The sequence below is a fragment of the Mesoplodon mirus genome (genome assembly GCF_964341445.2).
Source record: "Mesoplodon mirus genome assembly, chromosome: 15".
NCBI classification, from domain to species: domain Eukaryota; kingdom Metazoa; phylum Chordata; class Mammalia; order Artiodactyla; family Ziphiidae; genus Mesoplodon; species Mesoplodon mirus.
The window spans coordinates 12,302,188-12,321,069 of NC_138991.1; the positions used below are offsets into that span (position 1 = coordinate 12,302,188).

Here is an 18,882-nt window from a genome sequence, read left to right on the forward strand (position 1 = left end):
CTCAGCGTTGTGGTCGGAAGAGATACTTGATACAATTTCAATTTTCTTAAATTTACTGTGGCTTGATTTGTGACCCAAGATGTGATCTGTCCTGGAGAATGTTCCGTGCGCACTTGAGAAGAAAGTGTAATCTGTTTTTGGATAGAATGTCCTATAAATATCAATCAAATCTATCTGGTCTGTTTTGTCATTTAAAGCTTCTGTTTCCTTATCAATATTCTGTTTGGATGATCTGTCCATTGCTGTGAGTGAGGTGTTAAAAGTCCCCCACTATTATTGTGTTACTGTCGATTTCCTCTTTCATAGCTGTTAGCCATTGCCTTATGTATTGAGGTGCTCCTAGGTTGGGTGCATATATATTTATAATTGTTATATCTTCTTCTTGGATTGATCCCTTGATCATTATGTAGTGTCCTTCCTTGTCTCTTGTAACATTCTTTATTTTAAAGTCTATTTTATCTGATAAGAGTATTGCTCCTCCAGCTTTCTTTTGATTTCCATTTGCATGGAATATGTTTTTCCATCCCCTCACTTTCAGTCTGTATGTGTCCCTAGGTCTGAAGTGGGTCTCTTTTTTTTTTTTTTTTTTTAATTTATCTATTTATTTTTTTTTTTTTGGCTGCCTTGGGTCTTCGTTGCTGCCTGCGGGCTTTCTTTTTAGCGGTAGCGAGCAGGGGCCACTCTTCGTCGCGGTGCGCAGGCCTCTCACCGTGGTGGCCTCTCTTGCAGAGCACAGGCTCCAGGCGTGCAGGCTTCAGTAGTTGTGGCATGTGGGCTCAGTAGTTGTGGCACACAGGCTCTAGAGCACAGGCTCAGTAGTTGTGGCACACGGGCCTAGCCGCTCCGCGGCACGTGGGATCTTCCCGGCCCAGGGCTCGAACCCATGTCCCCTGCACTGGCAGGCAGATTCCCAACCACTGCACCACCGGGGAAGCCCCTGAAGTGGGTCTCTTGTAGACAGCATATATATGGGTCTTGTTTTTGTATCCATTCAGCAAGCCTGTGTGTTTTGGTTGGAGCATTTAATCCATTTACGTTTAAGGTAATTATCGATATGTATGTTCCTTTGACCATTTTCTTCATTGTTTTGGGTTTGTTTTTGTAGGTCCTTCTCTTCTCTTGTGTTTCCCACTTAGAGAAGTTCCTTTAGCATTTGTTGTAGAGCTGGTTTGGTGGTGCTGAATTCTCTTAGCTTTTGCTTGTCTGTAAAGCTTTTGATTTTTCCATTGAGGATTCAAACTTTATATTTATTTAGCAAAGCAGTATTTATTCCTAGGGCAGCCATGGATCTCTAGGCGGTCCACAGCTGGCCTCTGTAGGTCCATTAACCTCCTAAAATGGTCTGAAGGGGATCCTGTTGATGTTCACATGTGTTTTCTTCTGGTGGGAGGGTCCATTGCCTTCATAAGATTCTCAAAAGCATCTGCTACCCTCCAAATATTAAGAATCTTCTTAAGTGGTCCCTAAAAATGTCAGAGTAATTGTTAAAAAGACATAAGTTTTGTCATTGTCCAGTGTGTGCCTCCCAGTTCATCCATTTAATAACCTCATTTGTTGTTGGAGACTTCGTGGTCTAAAAACAACAATTAATGATTGTTAGTTCAAAATGGAAAATAAAGTACATTTAGTATGTGTTTCCTTCAAAGACACAGTGAGTCCAAATAGATTAGGCAGGTAAGGGGGAATTTTTTTTAAAGTTTCCCTAATTTTCAAAAATTCTTTGCAAATTCTTTCCTTCGATTTCTGTGCTTGGTTATGCAAGGTTGTTTTCCTTATCAACTATTTGGTCTTTCAAAGTTATAAAGAGTATAGGTTTAGTCTTCCAAAGAGCTTTAAAACTCGATGTATTTGTTACTTCAGCCAAATGTAATTTGAGGTGGGACATCTGCTTAAAACAATTTTAAGTGGTTCATAAACTTCTTTTGGCCTATTTCTTTTTTAAAAAGTCTACCTGGGGCTTCCCTGGTGGCGCATTGGTTGAGAGTCTGCCTGCCGATGCAGGGGACACGGGTTCGTGCCCCGGTCCGGGAAGATCCCACATGCCGCGGAGCGTCTGGGCCCGTGAGCCATGGCCGCTGAGCCTGCGCGTCCGGAGCCTGTGCTCCGCAATGGGAGAGGCCACAACAGTGAGAGGCCCGCGTACTACAAAAAAAAAAAAGAAAGTCTACCTGAAGTTTATTGTCCTGTAAAATACTTTAATTATGTGGTTAGGTGATCCCCAAATTTCATGTCTGACTCTCATGAAATATATACCTTCTTCTATTATGTGCTGGTGCCCTAAACTGGCTCCTGAGTTCAGTCCTTATCCCATCAGCTGAGTGATGGTGATTTCTGACCTCCAAACTCATCTGTTGCCGTGAGGCACAGGTGGGGGTAGGGAGCGGCACTTGGCTCACAGGGCCATCCCACACCCCCCCACACCCATCCCTGCCCCTTCCTGGCAGGCAGGACCAGTTTATATTGTCCCCTTTCCAGAGTGCAGCGCACCAGATGGCTCTCGGGCTGGCATCTTACCTGGCCCTACATCCCTTCCAGCCTTTTTGCCTCTGTTCTGGGTGGGAGGTGGTGGCTGGGGAGGCGATGAGACAGGGGACACACAGAATAACAGGGCTAGTTGTTGAGTGGGAGCTAGGTGGGATCTTCATCCAGAGAAGCCTCATGGTCTCCCTGGGAACCTGTTGCGGGAAAGGGAAGAAATGCTTCTTTCCCTCCTGCTGAGGGATTAGTGTGGCACAAGAATGGATGTTTAAAGATTGGAGGGAAGGGTTCAGAGATTGTGGGAATGGGAGATGCCTGGCTTCTCGCGTCACCTAGGGGTTACAGAGGTGACTGCTGGGGCCAGGGCCCTAGATCCTTGTGAAGCTTGTCACCTGCCCACACCAATTGCTGCTTGCCTGAGAGTCACAGAGCTTTCTGGACCTTCGTGAGGGATTGCCATTGTATATTTTTGCTCTTTGGGATTTGGGGACCAGATTGCCTCTGTCCCACCTGTACTTTTGTTTAGGTTTTAGATTTGGCTTTCATACTTCTGTTCAGGAATATGTAACACTTAGCAGGGTATTGTCAGGTAGTCACAAAAGAAATTTTGGGAGTGCCCTGTGGTGGTGAATATCTCTTTAAAGTAATTTTTTTTTTTTTTTTTTTTTTTTTTTTTTTTGTGGTACGCGGGCCTCTCACTGCTGTGGCCTCTCCCGCCGCGGAGCACAGGCTCCGGACGCACAGGCCCAGCGGCCATGGCTCACGGGCCCAGCCGCTCCGCAGCATGCAGGATCCTCCCGGACTGGGGCGCGAACCCGTGTCCCCTGCATCGGCAGGCGGACTCTCAACCACTGCGCCACCAGGGAAGCCCTGAAGTAATTATTTAAAACGGGACAGTTTGTGTGTAGGTAGTGTCATTGAGTTTGTTAATATGAGTGCTTATATTATATGTTAATTATATTAAATAGCTCTCACATATCCAAAGTTCATATGAGCTTCCATTAGTAGGTTGAGCAAAGCTTTTATTTTTTCCCCACAATTCTATCTCTGGCACCTGGAAGATTCCCTGGCCTATATTGGATGCTTGGGGAATATTTATTGAATAAATGAATAGAGTAGTTTTTTGTTTTTTGTTTTTTGACAGATAGTAAGATATGTCATGTTGGAAGCTGAGTTAAGTGTGCAATAGAGAAGACAGGAGCCATTCATATAGCTTTTCAGAAAAATGTATACAGCTAGATTTTTGATAAAATACATAGTTGTAGTTAGAAAATGTTATGGTGCTGATTGATATAGTCACTGGGAGGCAGTTGTGACTTGATCCCACTAAATACATTCTAGGGTAAATTGCAGATGTAGATTGGTGGGATTATGATGTGAGCAGACAATGAACATGGTTGCTGAGGGACCAGGGTGGACTGTGAATCTGAAGTGAGCCATCAGGGTGGCTACCCTGACTTTTCGAGTCTCATCTGAGGACGCGGAGAGCACTGTTCAGGGAGGGAGCATTTGGAATATAGGCTGTCAGTGTGGGAGGGCATCCCGGGGGCCCTCTAAGATCAGTCTGCAAGCGCCTGTGCGAGCGGGGCTCTTCCCAACAAGCCTCTTCCTTTGTAGGGCAGTGAGGCTGCTCTCTGAGGTGCCTCCCTTTCTCACCTTTGAGCACAGCACAGCCAGTTCTTGGGCTCACACAGATTTCCTAGACACCTTTTCAACTTTTTATTTTGAAACATTTCAAACCAATGGAAAAGTTGCAAGCGTAGGGCAGTGAATGTATCCTTCACATCGATTCACCAGTGGTTAACATTTGAGCACATTTTTTTTCTCTCTATAAATGTACATATTTTTCTATTTTTCATTCTGCTGAATCATTTGAGAGCAAGTGGCAGACATCATGCCCTTTGACTCCTAATATTTCAGTATGTGTCTCTTAAGAACAAGGACATTATCTTAAAATAACTATAATCTGATTGTCAATACAGGAAATTTAGCATTGCTGTAATACTGTTACCTAATATACATCCTAGATTCACATATTGCCAGTTGTCCCCATGATGTCCTTTAGAGAAGGTATTTTCCTGGTCTTGAGTCTGGTACAGGATCACACATTGCGTTTAGCTGATGCATCTCTTTAGTCTCCTTTAATCTGTAACAGTTCCTCAGCGTTTGTTTGTTTGTTTTTGTCTTTTATGATATTGGTTTTTTTTTCCAACATCTTTATGGAGTATAATTGCTTTACAATGGTGTGTTAGTTCCTGCTTTATAGCAAAGTGAATCAGTTATACATATACGTATGTTCCCATATCTCTTCCCTCTTGCATCTCCCTCTCTCCCACCCTCCCTATCCCACCCCTCTAGGTGGTCACAAAGCTGATCTCCCTGTGCTATGGCTGCTTCCCACTAGCTATCTAGTGTGGTAGTGTATATATGTCCATGCCACTCTCTCACTTTGTCCCAGCTTACCCTTCCCCCTCCCCATGTCCTCAAGTCCATTCTCTAGTAGGTCTGTGTCTTTATTCCCGTCTTGCCCCTAGGTTCTTCATGACCTTTTTTTTTTTTTTAGATTCCATATATATGTGTTAGCATACGGTATTTGTTTTTCTCTTTCTGACTTACTTCACTCTGTATGACAGGCTCTAGTCCATCCACCTCACTACAAATAGTTCAATTTCATTTCTTTTTATGGCTGAGTAATATTCCATTGTATATATGTGCCACATCTTCTTTATCCATTCATCTGTTGATGGACACTTAGGTTGCTTCCATGTCCTGGCTATTGTAGATAGGGCTGCAGTGAACATTGTGGTACATGACTCTTTTTGAATTATGGTTTCTTCAGGGTTTATGCCCAGTAGTGGGATTGCTGGGTCATGTGGAAGTCAGAAAGAGAAAACAAATACAGTATGTTAACACATATGTATGGAATCTTAAAAAAAACCAAAACAAAACTGGTTCTTATTAACCTAGGGGCAGGACAGGAATAAAGATGCAGACGTAGAGAATGGACTTGAGGACACTGGGAGGGGGAAGGGTAAGCTGGGATGAAGTGAGAGAGTGGCATGGACATATATACACAACCAAATGTAAAATAGGTAGCTAGTGGGAAGCAGCTGCATAGCACAGGGAGATCAGCTCGGTGCTTTGTGACCACCTAGAGGGGTGGGATAGGGAGGGTGGGAGGGAGATGCAAGAGGGAGGGGATATGGGGATATATGTATACATATAGCCGATTCACTTTGTTATACAGCAGAAACTAACACAACATTATAAAGCAATTATACTCCAATAAAGATGTTAAAAAAAAAAAGATATAATATGGATTGTTGGGTGTTGAGTTTCTTATCCTTAACAGAATGCTTTTAAGTCTTATCCATGTGTATCAGTAGTTTAATGCTACTGTATTGGTATTCCAGTATATGAATACAAAACTCTAATTTATCCATTGCCCTATTGATAGATATTGGATAGTTGGGAACCATTATAAATAAGGTTGATAAGTCTTCTTGGGTGCATGTGCACTCAGAATTGCTAAGTCAAAGGGTAGGTGTTTATAAAAATTCTCAAAACTATTTCCCAAAGTGATTGTACCAATTTACACTCCCACCACTTGTTCCACATCCTTGCCAAAAGTACCTGTTGAAGTTGAAGTATTTTTTTAATTGAATATTTGTCTTTTTATTATTGACTTGTAGGAATTCTTTAAATGTTCTGGATATAATTCCTTTGTTTGGTACATATATTGCAAATATTCTCTCCCATTCTATGAGTTCCCTTTTTTAATTTTTAAATGTTGTCTTTTGATGAGCAGTTTTTAATTTTGAGGACTTCTAATTTGTGTTTTTTGTGTTCAAGAATTCTTTGCCAACCTCATGGTCACGAAGTTTTCTCCTGTGTTTTCTTCTGAAAGCTTTATAGTTTTAGCTTTCATGTTTGGGTCTGTGTTCTAGCTTCAGTTAATTTTTGTTTTTGGTTGAGTTTAGAATCTTGGTTCAGTTTTTACCCCACGTGGATATCTAGTTGCTCCAATGTCATTAAAAAAAAAAAAGACTTTGGATTTGCTTTGGTGTGTTTGCCAAAAATCAAAAGACTGTCTATGTGCAGGTCTATTTCTACATTCTGTTCTGTTTTATTATTGATCTTTTGGTTTATCCTTGAACAATACCATGATGTTGTAGATGCTGTAACTTTACAGAAAGTCTTGAAATCTGGCAGTGTAAGTCTGCTAACTCAGTTGTTCTTTTCAAGGGTATCTTGGCTCATGTAGGTTGGATTTGATTTTTATTTTCCTTCTGTGTGATTATGTAATCACTTTAATTACAGTTAGGTTTCTGTTCATATTCCATTTTAGTATTTTCCCCCATCTCTGTTGACTTATTCTTATATATTTAATATGTGTAATACTAAATGCTTCCAAGAGTCAAAGCTACACAAGATATATTCAGAAGTGTCATCTCGTCCCCTTTCTACCCCAATGCCTCCCACCTGCTATAGGAAACTGATTCCATTGGTTTCTGCTTTATCCTTCCTGAGTTTCTTTTTGCAAAAAATAAGCATATAAACACACACACTTGTGTGTCTATTTATATGTGTGTGTATATGTATACATAGGTTTAACACCCCCCCACCCTTTGTGCAGTCTTTTGCAGTTTGCTTTTTTCAGTTACTATGTACTGGAAATCACTTTATGTGGTTGGAGATTTTCTTATTCCTTTTTACAGCTGTAGAGCAGCCAGTATTTAATAAGCTCAATCTTGGCTGGCAGCTCAGAGCAAATATTAAACTTGAACTCTGTGTGCTGCATTTATTTCTGGGCTTTGCTGGGCCAGTTCCCTTTCTGCCGTTTACAGGGGAGCTCACTAAACTCAGGACAGTCTGTGTCCTGACTGGGTGGGCGGGAGTAGAAAATGTTTCCCTATTCCATGTCTATTTTGGACTCATCAGACCTGAGAACATTAACAAGTTTGGGGGGAAAAAAAAGAAATGGGAAGAGAAAGCATTCAGGATTATCAGTGTTTACACTCCCTTCATTTAATGGGTCTTGTTCTCAATTCCCCTTTTCCTGCGTTTCGTGTGAAGTCGTGTGCTAACCAGTGTGCCGTGCAGCTGGTAATGAGTGTCTGTCACGCTTTCACTCAGTCTTTCCCTCTAAAACAGGTTGCCCGGGAGAGTGGCCCACCCCACATGAAGAGCTTTGTGACCAGGGTGTCGGTTGGGGAGTTTGTCGGGGAAGGTGAAGGGAAGAGCAAGAAGATTTCAAAGAAAAATGCTGCTATAGCTGTTCTTGAGGAGCTGAAGAAGTTACCGCCCCTGCCTACAGTTGAGCGGGTGAAGCCCAGAATCAAAAAGAAAACAAAATCCATAGTCAGGGTAAGGACTTTTCTGAATGAAGAGGGCGTTTTCATTGCCCAGAGGCAGCTGGGGGGTTAGAAGGCTGGTGAAAGAGGTCGGGAGCTGGCAGGCACAGGCCCGGCCTCGGAGAGCCTTTACAGGGGCCACCTGGTGTTGCTCGCACAGGAGTCCCAGGTTAGGCAACGACAGGGACACTGTGCCGGCTTCACTGGAGGCTCTGCAGGCAGCCACGCCCGTCTGGGTGCGATCACAGTGAGGAGCTGTGTGTTGGCAGCCATGCTGCCCATCTGCGGGGAGGGTAGTTAAATCGTGCTGCCTCCGTCTCGTCGCCCACTGCGCGGTTCTGAACGCGCAGGAGACCCTGGGCGGGGAGATGTCTGGGGCAGGCGTAGGAGTCAGACGTATACACCTTGTTCTTATTTTTGAGTCACGCTAAAGGACCTATCAAAAATTACACTGTCTCTCACCCTCCCAAAGAAGGGACAGGGGTCCATTCGGGGACATTTATGAACACCAGGATCCATTCTGATTGTCAGTAGAGTTCCCATGTTGTATCAAAATCCAAGTTTTTCTCACACACATGTTAGCATATGGTTTCTGGATTTTGAGTCATTGTTAAGAAAGCTGGGAACCCATCCCTATAATGTAGCCTTTTGGGAAGTTTTAGAAAGAGTTTGTTATATTTTTCTACCTCTTCATTTACTATCATATGTTGACATTTATTGTTACAAAAGCAGACGTTACAATGATGCTTGCCTATTGGTAGTGAATAGTGATGTTGGTTTGCTAAGAAGACCTTAAAATCACCTCAGAGCGATCATAGAAAATCATTAGGCATCTTTCAATTTAAAAAAAGGTTTAAAAAAGATATGATTAATTCTGAGCCGTTAGAACAACATAGAAGTAATCAGCTGTCATGTCCTGGTCTCTGAATTGGCAAGGTCCTTTCTGTGACTAACATGGCACGTGGTTTCTACATTCATTGTTCCTCAGCTACAAAGCAGCCCGGAGTACGGCCAGGGGATGAACCCGATTAGCAGACTGGCCCAGATCCAGCAGGCAAAGAAGGAGAAGGAGCCAGAGTACCTCCTCGTCACTGAGCGAGGCCTCCCGCGCCGCAGGGAGTTTGTGATGCAGGTGGGTCAGCCGGCCTGTGGGCGGCCCTGCTCTGACTGCCTCCTGTCTCAGGGCCTGAGGTGCTCCAGGGGCCGGACACCTCTCCCCAGGAGGCCGGGTCCAGTGGGCACTCCCTGCCGCCAAATGTCACTGTTATTAGACCGTGTTGCCTGCACTAGTCTGATGCCTTAAAACGTGCTTGTCTGCACGGCACACATGCTGCTGTATCAACAGGTAGGGGCCTGGACTCACTGAGCCCGTTCAGAGGAGGGGAATCGTGGGTAACTTTTTTTCTGTGTTACTTCTTGAAGGTTAATATTGTTCTTCTCAGAGGCTTTATGAATTATAGAAAGGGTCTGCTTCTGCTTCTCCTGATCCTTCTGTAGAGCCTGGAGTCCGGGGATTGGGTTCACGCTTCAGATTTGTACAGAGTGTTTCTCCACGCACTCAGCTTATTAAACAGTTATTCACACGGGCAGCTGAATGTGTGATTTGAATTTAATAGTGTTTTCTGGTGAAAAACAGAATACTTCACTCTGCATAGCAGTTTACAGCTTTTAAAGCACCATCAGTTAGCCTGGTGTGTTTCACCTCTGCAGTCAGAGGGCAGGAAGAGTAATGACCCTTCCATGTACAAGAGAAAATTGCAGCTTGTTGAGAGGCTCAGTAATTTGCCTAGGATCAAACGGCTGGTAGATGCCCGGTTGGGATTCAACCTCAGGCCCCTCTTCACAGGCCAGGGAGGGTGTCCTTGACTCATTTGGGACAGGGCTTTTGGTTTTGGTCTGCAGTCAAGACCAGCTTGGAAGGGGATGGAAGGGGATGGTAAGCAGTGATGTGTGCTGGAGTATGTTTAACAGCCAACTCTTAGGGAAAGGCAGTGTGTGTGCAGACTATACACGTATGTGCACACGTATTATATGTACATGTGCGTATATTATAAATTTTACTGATAGGAAGGAAGTGTAGCATACAATTTACAAAAAACATGTAATACTCTTGTAGATTTCATACATCTGTAACTTCAGTGTGACGGTCACCAATGGCAGCATTACAGAATGAGACTCGTGTGAATTCCTTATTCCTCTCAGGTTCGGCAAGGAGGTTTGCTCCTGTCAGGTTGAATGACTGCGGTACGAGCATGAGTACTGGCTGATATTTTTATTTACAGTAACAACAAAGACATGTCAGAACTTCACTCATTTAAACAATATGAATGGCTTCTTTGCTGAATCAGATAATAAGTTCCCAAGACTGGAAGTTTCACTTTTTTGTATTAGTTACGTCATGGCTGCAGACTTGACAACAATTTAAAGCTTAATCTGCATTATTGACCTTTTCTCCATCACTTAAGCTTAAGAATAGACAATCAACAGTATAACTTAATCCTTGATAAGTAGTAGTTGCAGATTTCTGTGGTGTAAGTACTCTCACTGTGGCCATTTTCCATCTGAGTTGGAAAGAGATGTGTAGCTGCATATTGACACCATACACATACAAGTGTAAAAAACCTCAAAAGCATAGACAATTGTAAGATGGAGTCCAGTTAGGAAGTGATGAATTTGAAGTATTCATTACCTCTGTTTGTTAAAATAATTTGTAAGCTTATATACTTTAGTGTTTAATAATAGCTACCTTTAACAGCCACCTCTCCAAATTCCTCAGGACTTCATAATGGGCTCTCACAGGCTGGTGCAAGCCAGCTCCAGGGCACCACTGTTAAGCCATCCATCTTCTGACCATTCTGGGTTCTTTTCAGTTCCTGACCCATCTTTATTCTAAAGAGTTAAGCCCTGATCTGAGTTCTGCCTTCTTTATGCAGGTGAAGGTGGGAAACCACACTGCAGAAGGATCAGGCACCAATAAGAAGGTGGCCAAACGCAATGCAGCCGAGAACATGCTGGAAATCCTCGGTTTCAAAGTCCCACAGGCTCAGCCCACCAAACCAGCCCTCAAATCAGAGGAGAAGGTGACTGCTCAGGGCTCTGTGTCCTTGCTCTCTAATTGCAAGATGACCTTCTCACCTCAGGACTCTGACTCCTCCAGGGCTAAGCTTCAGGGCAAGGTTTCATCCTCCTGGCAGTAAAGCAGCCTGGCCGAGCAGGGTCCTAGCATTTGCTTCATTATAATGTGGTCAGAAGGGGAGTTGCATGTCCATGGCTCCAAGCATGGTGGTGCTGGGTTAAGTCGTTACTGTTCCAGTATCTTTGTGGTCTGGGATGCTTGGTGGAGGGCAGGCAGCTTGCTCCTCTCCTTTTGTGGGATGACGGGTAATTAACTGGACTTGAAATTGATGTGTGTGTGATTCTATCATTTGTGCTCTTTGAGTCCTGCATGAAAGACTAATCAGCCTTAGGCTTTTGTTAGTTGTGGAACATGCTTGGGACACTGAGACAGTGGGATAATAGAGTCAGGGCCAAATCCATAGTTTCGATTTGGGATTTCTTTCTCTTTATGAATTGAACATTAGACAAAAATGATCCCATATTGAAAATTGCACTTCTGCCGAGGTTGGCGAGCAGCACCCTCAGTGAAAGCCTTGGCCGACCTTGTTTCCAGTCACTGGATGGTCCTTTCAGGATAAACTTGAAAACACCAGGACTGTTTCAGTCGTGTCTGTCGGTCCTGTCAGCAGAGAGAAATGGCAGCAGCTGTGGCCACATAGTTAATAACTGGGATCCCAAACACTCACCAGAGAATCTGTAGAGATCCTGGACTTGCCTTTGGGGGTTTTCATTCCAAAATCTTACAGAGCATCATAGGCACCTTTGCCTTCTCAGAAGGGAGACCTTTGTGTTTGGCAAAATTTTTATCTAGTAACATTTTCCCCCTACATTTGTTATCTTTGGTTATGTCATTTTATCTTTTAGTGGGACATGTGCTCCAGGAAATATTCTTTGTTTATTTAATTATTTAGCATCAGCCTAAAAGTTTCTTTCTTGGTCAGCTCTATCAATCTAACATCTTCAGGGTCCTTCTGGTTAAACATTCCCCTCTCTTCTTGTGAGCACAGAACAGAGGCCCCATCCCTTAGATGCTGTTCGTGGACAGGCTGACGTGGCTGAGAGTGTGCTTTGGGAGAAAGCAGGGGGCTCTGCTGTGGGCACATTGGCGGCACAAGCAGACCAGTGGTGGGGCCTTGGGAGAGGGCCTTTCTGCCAGTGCCCTCATCGTTTAAAAGTTTATAAACTAAGATTAGTGCTGGTTGGAGTTTGTTTAGTTTTGGACAGAAGGAACTAATTTTTCAACAGTTTGATTGATGCTCATGGCTTTTTTTTTCTTTCTAAGACACCCATAAAGAAACCAGGGGATGGAAGAAAAGTAACGTTTTTTGAACCTGGCTCTGGGGATGAAAATGGGACTAGTAAGTGTGATGTTAATACTGTCTTGATCTGACTGTGATCCTGGGCTTTGCGTGGTTCCCGGTAATAGCAGGAACCTAGGTAATGAGTTACGTTCAGTGCTTGGTTCTACATTACCCCTGTGCTATTGTGTATGCTGGGGGAGGGCCAGCGTGGGGTTCCACAACATCTCTCCACGCGGCACACGCGGACTTGACTTGATTTGTCTGCATGTCCCTCCCCAGGCAATAAAGAGGATGAGTTCAGGATGCCTTATCTTAGTCATCAGCAGCTGCCTGCTGGAATTCTTCCCATGGTGCCGGAAGTTGCCCAGGCTGTAGGAGTCAGTCAAGGGCATCACACCAGAGAGTTCACCAGGGTAGCTCCGAACCCTGCCAAGGCCACGGTAACTGCCATGATAGCCCGTGAATTGTTGTATGGGGGCACCTCGCCTACAGCCGAGACCATTTTAAAGAATAACATCTCTTCAGGCCACGTACCCCATGGACCTCTCACGAGACCCTCAGAGCAGTTGGACTATCTTTCCAGAGTCCAGGGATTCCAGGTAACTGTTGGGTCTGAGCTGTGTGGTCTGTACCTCAGTGCGGTCATCTCTGGTTTCTCTCAGTACTAAGTACCTTGTTTTTTAAATCAAGTTCTTTGTCTAGGGGGATGGTTGGGGGAAGCATGGTAAAGAGTGGTCCTGAGGAAGGGAGGAGGCACGGGAAGTATTAGAACCCTGGATGGTAAGAGAATATCCTCAACCTTTGGTAATTTTTAAAAATCCAGGCCAACCGTAATAACAAAGCCTCGAATCCAGTGCTAGTTACAAATTTAGACTTCAGTGAGAACAGATTCATTGTGCTGGCCCTTCTGCTACCTGCTAGGAAAGGACATGGCTTCTTCCACACCAGGGTTTCTGAGTAGACATTTAGGTTCCTGGAAGATTCTGGAAGCTGGGGCGCTGGCATCCTGCCTGCAGCCCTCAGTGCCCCTTAGCAGCAGACCCCACTGTGAGTCTCTTGTGCCTGTTGAGCAGGAGTTGGTGTAGACAAGTCAGGCTGAGACCGGGGAGAGGTGTCATTTCTGTTCACTGGGCCCAGAGCCGCAGCCCTGTGCCCCGCTCATACTCCCTGCCTTCCTATCCTTGCCTCAGTTTTCTTTTCCCCTTTAGGTTGAATACAAAGACTTCCCCAAAAACAACAAGAACGAATTTGTATCTCTTATCAATTGCTCCTCTCAGCCGCCCCTGATCAGCCATGGTATCGGAAAGGATGTGGAGTCCTGCCACGATATGGTACGTTACCCCCCCACGGCGGGCCTGGCTTGCTGCTGGCCTCAGAAAGACAGGAAGAGGGTTCTCCTGTAGACTTCGAGAACAGTTGGTTGTTTTATAGGTTTCATATTTCTGAAGGCTTTTCTTAGGTTACTGGCTTGATTTCTCATTCTGTTGATCAGAATTCATGGGCTTTGGCCAAACTCTCTCTTCCCTTGCTGACCTGAGAGGTGGACTTGGATCCTGGAACGCGTCCAGATACTGTATTCAGTTCATCTCTGACCAGAACAAGGAATTGCAGGCCCAAGTTCTGGCAACTTAGAAAGCCCCTTGTTTTGGTGTTCTGTTCAGATGAAATTATTATTGTAAGAAATACTAAAATGAAGAAAAGGAATTGATTAAATTAATTGACATTAACTGTGGTATATTCACCTGATGTAATATAATGTACCCATCATATTATTGTCACCGAGGGTAATGTATTCTAATTCTAACACGGAAACATGATAAGGTTTTATTTTAAAGCAGGATATAAAATTTGTACAGTCTGGTGACCACAGGTTAAAAATATCAGAAGGCAATGTAATAAAATTAACAGAGGTTGTGATTCAGTGAGGTAACCATGGGTAACATTTTTTAATTTATATTTTTAATTACAAGTTCAAACATGAACGGGTTATTTAGTGGGACCACTTGTTTTTGTTGGGCAGCAGGAGAAGCCCTCCACTCGCTGTTCAGTGTCGTGTACTGTGGTCCTGAGCGGTGGCCGTGGTTTGACTTCCCTTTTCATTCCTGCTAGGCTGCACTGAACATTTTAAAGTTGCTGTCTGAGTTGGACCAACAAAACACAGAGATGCCAAGAACAGGAAATGGACCAATGTCTGTGTGAGTGAGCTGATCTACATGGAAAGGCAGTTCTGTTCCTCATTTGCATTAAATTCAAATTGTCTGCTCAACTTAGTAGTGAAATACTTGCCTTAGTCACTTTCTGTCCCTTTGCCCCGAAAGGTTTCCAAGTTTTGGGCAGAGAGCTCTACTTTTTTAAAATTTGTTTTGTTTTTTTAATTAAGTTATTTATTTATTTATTTTGGCTGTGTTGGGTCTTCGTTTCTGTGCGAGGGCTTTCTCTAGTCGTGGCGAGTGGGGGCCACTCTTCATCGCGGTGCGCAGGCCTCTCACTGTCGCGGCCTCTCTTGTTGCGGAGCACAGGCTCCAGACGCGCAGGCTCAGTAGTTGTGGTGCACGGGCCCAGTTGCTCCACGTCATGTGGGATCTTCCCAGACCAGGGCTCGAACCCGTGTCCCCTGCATTGGCAGGCAGATTCTCAACCACTGCGCCACCAGGGAAGCCCCTTTTTTTTTTTAAGCTTTCAATAGGTAATACATTCACATGGTGCAAAAGTCAAAATTATTTTAAAAGGTGTCCACAGTGATACATCTTGCCCCTCATGCAGTCCTCATCCATACCATTCTCTTCACCCCACCCAGAGATCACATTTGTATTAGTTTCTTGTGTACCTTTCCTGTATGTTTCTTTATGCAGATACATTTCTTTCCTTATTTTCTTCCTTTTCCTCCTAGAGATAACATACTACATATCCATTCTCTTCTTTGCTGTTTTCACTTGATGGTGTATTCTGGGAAAACCTTAATCCAGTTATCATAAACTGGGGCCTGAACTATTGGACTTCTCAATGTCTGCTAGTGTCATTTTTAACATGGCTTAATTGTCTTAAATTTCAAAACCTGGGTCATTTTTGTTTTTTTTCTTCCTTAAAGGTGTGGGAGGTGCTGAACCTTATCTGGCCATGAACCATTGAAAAATCCCAACATACATACTGAAAATACTGAAACAGCTTTGAAAATTTGGAACTTCTGATACCTCCAGTGGGCCGAGAGACACGACGGGTAAAGGACTGGAGACAGCAGTGGTGAAGAAGGCGGGGCCCGAGGAGGCAGCGGCTTGGCCACTCGCCTGTGCTGTGGCTTCTCCTCACGCGGCAGCAGCTGCTGGGGGCCAGGCAGGCCTGCCGGGCACCCTGGTGCCACTGGGAAACCAGCGGGTCCACGCCCCAGGCACCCTAGCGCTTGGTTAGGGTGGGGGGGTTGTTTTTTGGTTTAGTTTTTTTGGGGTGTTTTTTTTTTTTTTTTTTTTTTTTTTTCCTTGCTGTGTGAAAGAAGAAGCAGAAAGCACGACCCCTTCTCAAACTGGCTCACTCAGACACTTTGGGACAAACCCTGGACACCACGCTGGAGAGAGGCCTTAGTCTGGCCCCAGAGCTGAAAGCACCAGAGAAAATCACATGCTTCCTACTCAGCCTGAGCTGACCTTCTTGGCGTGCTCTGGCCCACACCTACCGCGGTACCCACACCGTCACCACTGCTCTCTTCCAAGAGATACGTATTCTTAGTTTCATTATTTTCTTTTGATTGAAATGACACTATATAAAATTTTCATTTGAGAGTTTCTCAGTTGTATTTAGTTGCATAGCACAGTTTAGAAACTTGTCTGAGACTGACCTTATCAGTAATCTAACCGGCAAAGATCATATCCGTGTGTATGTGGTTATACATTTTTATTTCATTGGACTAACCCACGACCACTTCATTGATGCAAATTGTGTGCCCTCTGGTTTAGCTGAAACAGTCCTGCACTTCTCAGAAACCTTGATGAAGTCTCCCATAGTTGTGTAAATTGGACAATTTAGGAATTTTAAACTTTAAACGATCATTTGGTTACTTTTCTATTTTATTTTTGTTAATGCAACAGGACTTACACAAATCAACTTTGATCTTTGTTTTAAAGATTATTAAAAAAATTGTGTGTGTGTATATATATATCTATATATACACATACATATATATAACTCTTGAAGACACATAGCTTTCACTACACTACAGGATATGGTCTCCATGTAGCACATCTACAACGCAGATTGATCTTCCTTGAGTGCTTTATACTGTTGATTACGTCTCCATGTAGGGCTGAAAAGAATGACCCATGTTTATCTCTATAACTGTGTTCCTTTTGGTGTCGTGTTGCTGTGTACAGAAATGTGTGCAGCGAGGTTCTGCATATGGTCCAGATGAAAAGCACGGTAGCCTTGCGAGTTAAGTACTGCTTCGATTCATTGTTTACGCTCGAATTTTTTCTCCCCATGGAATGTAAGTAAAACTTAGTGTTTGTCACCAATAAATAGTAATACTAAATTTTTTTTGTTAATTTATTCTTAAATGCCACTACTGCTAGGTTGGTCCCTCCCAACCTGCCCCCTATCCTTTTTTTATTTTTAATAAAGAAACTTTGTAATGCTTGTGATTCCATTTGGGCAAAATTCTGAAGCTCTGAAATAACTTTATATCAAACAATTGATCAATAAACAGCTACTAATGAATTTTTGGTCCTGTTGAGCAGTAACTGAAGCAGTAAGGGAAGATGTGAGGGCATGGAAGCGTGGCGTGGGGGGCACTGCTGCCAGTGAGGGGCGAGTGGGTGCCCGGGTGAAGGGAGGCGCCTTTCATCTGAACAAGACACTGTCACCCAAAGAAATGACCGAGAGGAGGAGAGAGGCTTCCTGGTCACTTCCCTCAGGCGGGCTCACACTTGGAGGAGTAAAGGTGAGGCGTTGCATTCTAGTCTGGCTGAGGAGTGGGCTGGTGGTTTTCTATTTTTTAATTTTAGAATATGCTCATAAAGGTGCTTCACTATAAAACCAGCCTGTGGACTGGACTGCAAGAAGCACCAAAAGTGAGCAGGTTATGGAAAAATGCTACAGGGTAGAAGGGGACTCAGCAGGGCAGGGATAAAAGCAGTGAAAGGAAAGGCATTTTTCCCTTTCCAATCCTGGATTCAGCATTTCTGCAAGAAGCCTTGATCCTCTTTAGTGATAGATGACATTTAGAAACCAAGGTCTGGGTGCTCTGAGACCTCACTGCTAGGGGTGTGTTGTGTCTGGGCCCTCTGAGTGGACAGCTAGGAAGTGTATCTGTGTGTATGTATTATACACACACATCTGCCGATTTGTGTATCTATTTAAAAGCCATGCGTTGGTCCTGAGACCTCTGGCACCTCAGGGTTCTTCACAGCCTTCCCTGCTGTGTTTTTAGCACCTTTCCCAGCATCGAGATTGTAGCCAATCTCCCAGCCTTGCCAGCCACGCCCCTCCACTCCTGCCCTGAGATCTTGCTGCCTCTGCCCAGCTTTCGCCTCCTTGCCTCACAGTGTGTCCAACCGGCGACCCTCCACACTGTGAAGGGAAGATGGACAGGGCTGGACAGTACAGTCTTAGAAGTAATTCATGGCTTCTCATTGGCAGTCCAGTTGGCCCTCATTGACGGCACTCCAAGAAGGGGAAATTTCCTCTTAATATCTGGGGTATTGTTAGGAAGGATCTGCAGGTTTGTCAGGAGGTTTTTTGGAAGGTGATGTATTTCTGGTTGCTTTGGAAAGCTGTCCAGATGGGATGTCCTTGACTCTTCTTACATTGTAGACTCAAACTAGTCTTGCCTCTGTGAAGGCCCTGAAGCTGTCATCGCCTGCTGAGGACTCAGTCACCTGCAGTATCTCTGTCTCAACAGGCTTTGAGAGAGCTGCCTGGGAATCGAGTTTGCACTAAGTTTTATCCCAGCATGATCTCTAAGAGTTGCAAGAACTTTGACTGAAAACTAGCCCTTGGGACAATATGCAGTCCTGGTTTCCAGACTACAGGCAGAAAAGCAGACAGGAAGGCACCTGAGAGGCAGGTCTGAAAAAATCAGACCTGCAGTCAGCCACAGTAAGACAAGTGGGTCTTAGTATTTGAGGAGCATCGATCCGCAAAGGTGGAGCAGCTCCTGTTGTCCTTGGGGAAGACAGACTTGGGATTCAGTCACCCCACAACAGGTGCCCTGATACTAGGTCAATTTCGTTAAGTTCCTCTTATCACAGGGAGATATTAATGAGTAAGGATGATTTCCCCATAGCAGGGTTTTGTTCTGGTTTGTATTGTTTTTAAAGGCCTTCTTGAGCCGAGGAATGTGAACCGTAGCTCTTAAAAAAGTGTCATTTCTGAATCTGGGTTTTGTTCCATAGCTCACTGAGCTAATGTACACGGCTCTGCAGGGTGAATGCCCAGTGACGGAGACCTTGGCCTGGGTCCCAAGGTCTGTTAGAGTCTGGGGTTCTTGCGACCCATGGGGAAAGACACCCGGCCATTCCCAAGAAGCAGTATGTTGCTGCTTGCTCTCTAGGAGCTAATAGGAGCTCAGTAGAATACAACCACCAGGAAATAAACCTGAGGATGGAGATGTGTAGCTGTTTGTATGAAACTTAACTTCAGAAACT

General features: G+C 44.2%; 1 protein-coding gene across 18 annotated transcripts in view; it reads left to right on the plus strand.

The window, feature by feature from the left end:
* Positions 1 to 16,954, plus strand: part of STAU1 (staufen double-stranded RNA binding protein 1) — a 90,606-nt gene extending 73,652 nt beyond the window's left edge. For 16 of the 18 annotated variants that reach the window (XM_082643981.1, XM_082643971.1, XM_082643969.1 and 13 more), the window contains 8 exons: positions 7,615 to 7,845; positions 8,821 to 8,964; positions 10,766 to 10,912; positions 12,232 to 12,307; positions 12,530 to 12,849; positions 13,459 to 13,581; positions 14,360 to 14,445; positions 15,339 to 16,954. In XM_082643981.1, the coding sequence (XP_082500107.1) occupies positions 7,615 to 7,845; positions 8,821 to 8,964; positions 10,766 to 10,912; positions 12,232 to 12,307; positions 12,530 to 12,849; positions 13,459 to 13,581; positions 14,360 to 14,445; positions 15,339 to 15,354 (1,143 nt within the window). In that variant the 3' untranslated portion in view covers positions 15,355 to 16,954. The remainder of the gene's footprint in view (positions 1 to 7,614; positions 7,846 to 8,820; positions 8,965 to 10,765; positions 10,913 to 12,231; positions 12,308 to 12,529; positions 12,850 to 13,458; positions 13,582 to 14,359; positions 14,446 to 15,338) is intronic. The other 2 variants (XM_082643978.1, XM_082643983.1) reach the window with 1 other exon arrangement.
* The last annotated feature ends 1,928 nt before the right edge of the window (positions 16,955 to 18,882 follow it).